The sequence below is a fragment of the Monopterus albus genome, unplaced genomic scaffold (genome assembly GCF_001952655.1).
Source record: "Monopterus albus unplaced genomic scaffold, M_albus_1.0 scaffold3.1, whole genome shotgun sequence".
Lineage (NCBI taxonomy): Eukaryota > Metazoa > Chordata > Actinopteri > Synbranchiformes > Synbranchidae > Monopterus > Monopterus albus.
The window spans coordinates 11,297,207-11,304,965 of NW_018127883.1; the positions used below are offsets into that span (position 1 = coordinate 11,297,207).

General features: G+C 40.9%; 1 protein-coding gene across 7 annotated transcripts in view; it reads right to left on the reverse strand.

Moving 5' to 3' along the window:
- The window catches only part of abi1a (abl-interactor 1a), a 37,983-nt gene that overhangs the window by 23,185 nt on the left and 7,039 nt on the right, over window positions 1-7,759 (reverse strand). For all 7 annotated transcript variants that reach the window (XM_020602400.1, XM_020602383.1, XM_020602390.1 and 4 more), the window contains exon 2: window positions 4,424-4,591. In XM_020602400.1, coding sequence (XP_020458056.1) covers window positions 4,424-4,591 — 168 coding nt within the window. The remainder of the gene's footprint in view (window positions 1-4,423; window positions 4,592-7,759) is intronic.

The following is a 7,759-nucleotide window of genomic DNA, read 5'->3' on the forward strand; positions in this document are numbered from 1 at the left end:
AGAGAGATTTCCTGTTTGGATGAGTGCCATTCGTCCTCGACGGGAGGCAAAAAGCCACTGCTGCAGCAGACAGACAAACCATAAATCTTATGAATGTGTTCTTATCACACACACAAGCAACAGTGTGCAACGGCACACAACTAACAGCATCTGAGGAATGGAGGACTGGAACATGAAAAACAACCAAAACAAATGTGTGCTGTGCTGAAATACCAACTGAATCCATCTTTGAACACAAATGTCTCATGTTTCACTGTAGTAACGGCATCTCATTGAAGCACACAGCTACAGGAACAACCTCAGAGTGTGCAGTAGACGTGTGTCAGCTGTTTTCTGCGCCCAGCCCGTCACTGTGCTGCTTCAACACTGTTCACTGGTTTCAACCAGCACTTTGGTCAGATCAAAGTGAGAGTGTAAGTCACTGTCATTCTGGTGAGCGGAGCTGCACTGGCAGAACCGTTCAGTAGTATCATCACACTGTCAGCTGTTATTTTACAGTTTGTAAAGTAAAAAAAAAAAAAGTGGTCCAGGTTCTTGCACTTTATTTTATTTCACTGATGCTGTATTTCCTTACAAAGACTCAGACTTAAGGTTTTGCTCCGAGTTCCCCGCAACTGTTGCCTGAGACCGTTTCCTCTGACTGACATGCTGTCATGAAATAAATGTGGAAAATTATGTAATTCTTTCATTCTAATAATGTCCCAGTGGACATTTAATTTAAAAGAAGTGACCATTTTTAAGAAAGCTGTACTAAAAATGGGCGAGACCATATACAAACAAAGCATCAAAAGGTTTTCATCTATAGCTCAGCATGTGTGTGGGTGTTGGTGAGTGTGAATGCATCGCTAGCTACTTTCAGGCCACAGTTCATCAGTAATGACTTAGTATTGTTTTGTATTCATATCTAGCTATCAAGACTTACCCTGGGGTTATAATGCATTTTTAATCATGGAGCTGAAAAGTCAATTAGTACATGAGCACAATTAGTTCAAAGGTAAACCAAAATTGTTTTTGATTCTATTATTAAAAATAACCTAATGCACTATGATGGTTCGTTTTTACGGAAGGGTATTAGGGCCACTGCATAAATGTTTTTTAATTAGGGTCACTGCATAAATTTTTTTTTTATTCTAACTTTATTCTCAGAATTCTGACTTTATTCTCTCAGAATTCTACGGAAGAGTATTACGGCCACTGCATAAATTTTTTTTTTAATTCTGACTTGATTCTCAGAATTCTGACTTTAAAGATTAAACTGAGATTAAGGTCAGAATTCTGAAAATCAAGTCAGAATTTCAAAAAAAATGTATGCAGTGGCCCTAATACTCTTCAGTACGTTTTCATCCCAAATGTGACCCTGGTATTGTGTATCATATAGGTACCAGGTATAAGCTAGATGTATTTGAAGGAACGCATAAAATTACAGTGTTTTTTTCTTTAGCTGTGTACCTTATATTTGAACTGGGAAGTCAGAATTTTCAAGTTCCCAGTTGATAATTTCAACTGAAACGCCCCTGAAGTCAGATTTACGACTTGGAAATTCAGAGGAACTTCACCAACCCTGACCTCACAATCCAAGATGGCTACTCTGCAAATCAACAGCATAACTTCACGCAGATACCTGGAAACTGGTATATGTTCAACTTGGGTGTTATGTTATTCACAGCCCCAGTTTTTGATTTCTGTGTTAAACTGAACTACTAAAAACTACTTTTCACTATGTGCTTTGTTTTATATGAAGTCATTTGCCAAGTCCAAGCAGAACTTTCGAATACAAGTCATATGTAGCTGCATACCTCGGTTCATTTTTGTAAAAAAATTTATGTGGCATAGATCAGATCTGAGTGAAGAGCCCTGAAACTTCAAATCCGCGTCAAGTGGAAAATAAATCATAACCAGGACACAGGGGCTGCAGACTGAACACAGGCTGTGTACACGTCTTCCACACACACACACACACACACACACACACACACACACACACCCGATTCTCCCTCTTTTTTGTGGGTATCCCACACACACACACACACACACACACACACACACACACACGATTCTCCCTCTTTATTCTGGGTATCACAGAGAGCTTCTCAATGTGAGGCATTTTCTTCTGTCAGACAGACAAAGCGCTCCCTGTTCACAGCCTCTTAGCAGCCACTTCACACGGAGCACAAGGTGGAAGCCCAGCAAGCTACTCTATTCTCCCATCAGCCCTTCCGTCTCAGCACGGCAGAGTGCCCCTGGATGGTGAATGGCAATGGCAGCAGGGGAGGGGACACGCATGCAAACACCTGACAGCACACACACAAACATTTGTGCATCTAATTACACAGTACACACAGGCATATATGCATGTTTTGCGGCTAAACAAGATGCCGACACCCACCGAATGGCAATAAGCAACTCAGGTAAAAATGCTACATACCAAGACATCAAATCCAGTTCAAGCTGATGTTTAGATGCACTTTAATTGAAAATTTGCTTAGGTTTGATTTAAAATGCTAGTATTAACAGAAGCTGAACAATTTCAACTGGTATTTTGATTAGTGCTGAAAATAATCAAGATAAACCTGACAGTTCCTCCCGCACCCGGACATTCATTTAAACTATCTGTTGCAAATTACTAGATACTTTTAATGTCCTTCCTATAAAGTAATATATTATGCCAAACTGGACTGGTTCCAGCTTTGAACATGTGATGAATTGCACATTTTCTCTGGTTTATATAAGTGCAATCTGAATATTGCCCTTTGCACTGTTAGTTGGACAAAGCACGCATTCTGAGGACTATAGAAATCACTCCACAGACAAAAGGATTAATCACTTCATAATAAAAACTTTCAGATGTGCATTTTAATAAGCAAAATGGTCTAATGATTAGAAGCCGAGTTTTGCATTTTATTTTTTTTCACCCCCTTAACACCAGTAAATGTCCTTGCCCAGCAAGGGTTAAAGATGAGATGTGCTGCATTACAGTACCAGATACAGTACTTGGCATCCAACTCATAATGAATCAGTTCAGCCAAGGAGATGCCACCACTAAGCAGACACACCCTGAGCAGGGTGAACTCCATGGAACTGCGGACAGACCAAAGGAAATGATCCTGACACCAGGCGATGACTCGCCACACACTGACCTGTTAATGTAAAGTCGCATCCTGAGGCATCTCAGGCTTCAGGCGTATACAGGTCGAGTCTAGAGACAGAAGCCAAAGAAAAGGATTACCTCTAAGAGTGTGTAAATAAGTAGGGAAAAAAACTGGCTGATTATAGCCAGCGCATTTCTCTAGTGTGGATAGAGTTATCAGATCACACTGGCCCCCAAGAAAATGGACTCTCTTTTCACCTATCAAAACAACATGGACCTCAGGAGCTAGAGGCTTTCCTCTTCATTACCCATTCAGCAGAATGCACCACTGGCCTTGAGGGCCAACACTAACCTCACATCCATGAGCAGCAAGGGTAACATGATAATGATCCACCTCCGAACACAACAATGGAGAGCAATAAAAACACCCACAGCCTGCAAAGCCGAGAGCCCTGCTTCTTCATTATTACAGCAAAGCTTTGCTTCATTACTGCATGAATGGAAAAGACATCGGGCATTCAAGGAAAAGTAGCTAAACTGTTCACATTTCCCAGAAACAGGTAACGAAAGTTGGAAAAGAATCAGTAGCCACCATGGTGATTTTCAGCTACATGATATGTTTTTGCTCCAACTAAACCTCTTCAAACCAAAGGACAGGGAAAACATTTCTTTGTTGACCATCAGCTGACCTGACACGACACCATCTAGCTCATCTTGGAGACTTCTCCATGGCTACACGAAGCACACAAGCATGGACTTAAATATAGCATAGGAAGTATGGAATTTCCCACGCACAAGAGACAGTGACGAGCGCTAGCAATGAGACAGAGGTCAAACAAAGTAAGCTAAACATGGAGTTCAGTGCTTCCATATGCTTTTCTGACTTAATCCAGGGGGTTGTCATGGAGACCAAAGGAGGAAGCCGCACAGTGACATTAGTATCACCTAAATGATGCTTGTCTTTTTTGGTCAGTGGTCTTTTTTGGTTATAGCAATTACTAGATATAATGTTTGGCAATATGGACAAAATTCTCTATCATGTTAACATATTTATAATAAAATATACAGTGTCAACTTAATATCTGCTAATTTAAAACATGACAAAAACATTGACAGAAGACGAGAGTATAACAGAAAGACCAACAGAACACCACTCTTTCAGCCAAACACACAGCCAGTCAGACACTTGGACAAGACTCATGCACCAATAAAAGGCACATGCATACTATAGAAAGCCTTATACTGTGCTAGAAAATAACCGAGTCAGTGTGAAAGTGAGAAGAGGGAACTGTGGGGAGGCACTGTTCACAGCTGTATGGTCTGTGTATTTCTGACCTGCGAGATGTGGTTGATGGAGGACTCCATGCGTCGCAGCTGCGAGGCCTGGATGTCCAGCAGCTGCAGTACATTGTTGGCTAAGGCATTGATCTGGTAGGCCACACTGGCCAGGGACTGGGTGGCGTAGGCTTTGGTCTCCTCCAGCGCTTTCCTTTTGTCCTGGGCCTGCAAAGGGATTAGAAACAAACAAAAAAAAGACATGAAAAAAAGCTGCAGGAATTTTATTAGAGTTAATATGATGTCACAATTGCTTCCATCTTCTAGCTGCACATTCAGGTCAGGTTTATGGTGGATTCAGGCCAGTAGAGCAACCAAGGCATCAATTCCCCGCCAACTCGCACTCTCTTGATACCGTGGTCTCAGTAGAGGGATTTTAGATGTAAATTGTCAATCCACTGAAAGTAACTGCACAATTAACATGGTTGTGTCAATATCCTGCAGCCGTAACATGTGCAAACAAAGAGCACCATAGATTTCAGCACACACGATCAACTGTGACAGAAACTTACATCCTGCATGACTTCAGACACATTTGCTCCATGCTTCCAACTGAAGCACAGATGTGTTGATCAGTCTATCTTCTTCAATCTTTGCGATTCATATATTTATAAAATATGCCCCATCAACTTTTATACCCTTGGAGGTCCTAACACAGAAATGTTTGCACTGTTCCCCAATGTCATGTTCCATTTTTGTTCAAAACACTTTTATACACCATGAGATGTAAAATAAAACCGTTCAAATTTTGCATCCGATAGCGAGTCCACAACAAACAAACATTTTGCTTTGTGCCACCTACAAGATAATGCAGCACAAGAGGAGCAGCCTTCATCAGTTTCTAATTGGATGCTGTAAACCAGGCCTTAAAATGGGTGCAGACAAGTGATAGCCAAATCTCTTTACCACAGTTTCTTAGTTTTACTTTCACCAGTGACACGGTGATTATAACTACAACAATGTTTAACTAGTTTGTCAAGAAAGCTGACAGGAAAGGGCAGAGGCTAACTTCATCTCTTCTCTCCTTTCCTGGTTTACATGAGATTAAATCTTTAGGCTTGTATTAGATTTTTAGGGGTTCAATATATCAAAAAATGTCGACTTCTGAATTAATCTTCTTGTTTAGTTTTCCTCCAGCTGCCAGACCTGTGATGTGGGGTCATCAGTGGGCGCTGGGAGGACAGATGTGACACTTGATTGCATTGCTACTGGCAGCATCTGTAGTTCCAGCCCCACCCCGTACCTTTCTTTGTTCATGCAACAGAGGTCATCTGAGCACAAATCCTCACTAACCAGATTGCTGTTCAAATAGCCAAGAATCTGTACTCGTCATGACATCCAGCAGGAAAACAGCAGATTTCAGAAAAACGAGAGCAAATTGTGCTTGAGACTTTTTCCAGGAAAGAACAAAGCGTGTGGTTGCTCAGTGCAAAGGCATCAAAGAGCTGAGTAAACAGTACACAGGACCACACTACGGCCAAGGCAGGACATACAGAGAATGAGGCTCTCTAGTGCTCCAGTGGCACTTTATCTCACATTTCTGAGTGGAGTAATGATAGTCAACGAGATTACAAAATATCCAAGTGGAAGTAAACATGCTGTCAGCACCTGAGCTGGGTTTAAAAAGCAACACTCAGTCGGTGTACTCACAAGAAACTTGTAGATGGGGGCTGAGGCAAGCTAGATAATCAAACAAATGCTTAAACATCAAAAAATACAGGGCCACTGTCATAATGATCGAAAGAAAAAATTTTAATTCTCTAGATAGCAAAGAACTAACTGACTGCAAACACTGTATGTCGGCAACAGGCTGAAAAAGTCTAGAGCCATAAGGGAGTAGCAGCCACAAGAATGGGTGTGTTTACTGAGGCACTGTAAGGATACTCACTCATCTCTTCTTTACTCATCCAGTCTGGCAACCACAGAAGTGCAATCATGTTTATTTAAATCAGGGTCGTGCATTGTTTTCTGTCTGGCCCCACCAAGTCAGAAAAGTTGAGACTACAGCCATAACTTTTGTTGAAATTCAAATATTTGCTCCAACATGGTGAAAAAAATAAATATCCCAACTCTTATTAACTGTTGAATTAAAGTAATCCATTTTCCTTTTCACATTTCAAACTTTTTCAAAACGCCACTGCTCGTCTGCTGACAAGTACTTGTAAACATGACCACATAACCCCTGCTCTAGCTGCTCTCCAGCTGTTTTAGAATTGATTTTAAATTACTGTTACCGGTAATTGTTTTAAAGGCACTAATGGATTGGCCCCTTCTTGCCTTACTGAACTTTTGCAGTGGCACAAGCCAGTTAAATCACTTAGGTCCTCAAATCAGTTTCTTTTAGATGTACCAAGGACTAGATACAAGATCATGCTTTTGCTATAATGGCCCTAAAACTGTGGAACAGTTTACCTATTAATATTAAAATCACTACCTAAAACTTATTTTCCATGGCCTTTGGATCACAGTGGAAATTTGGTAGATTTTCATATCAACCTATAAGCCCAAAGAATCAGAAAGCTAAGAGACAGGCCATCTTGATCAGATAATGTCAGCTACAAAGCATTTAGTATTGTATGGAAATCCCTTGGGTCCTTTGGGTTCTTAGCTGTGCCTGCCAAAATGGCCAACAAAGATAAGGCTGTCTGCTGACTCTGTAAGAAGCACTGCCTTCATGGAGGACAACAAAGCTGAAGACTCGCCCGCTTGCTTGTCACCAATTAGCAGAGACACCAGAAACAAGTGGAGCAACATCCACCGTACAACCTCATCACACTGCCCCTTGACACTCAATAGCAAGCACCAATAAGACAAGATTTAATGTGTAAGGATGTGCAGCCCAGTTGTATGGCTTCACATGAATGAATGGACACAGTATGTTGAATGTGTTCAAATTAATTTAAATAAATTATGTGCCAGTTCAAATTTCTTCAAACTTGACTTTTTTGGAAATCCCTTCCTGAGGACAGAAACTGTTCAGGGTTCAGAGGAAGTATAGCCACCCCTCACCCAGAAGCTTTAGCAGAACTAGGAAGTGGACAAAATAAGTATTCCTCCTGCATGTATGACATGACTAATAGAAGATACAAATACAGTGCCTTGCGAAAGTATTCGGCCCCCTTGAACTTTGCGACCTTTTGCCACATTTCAGGCTTCAAACATAAAGATATAAAACTGTAATTTTTTGTGAAGAATCAACAACAAGTGGGACACAATCATGAAGTGGAACGAAATTTATTGGATATTTCAAACGTTTTTAACAAATAAAAAACTGAAACATTGGGCGTGCAAAATTATTCAGCCCCTTTACTTTCAGTGCAGCAAACTCTCTCCAGA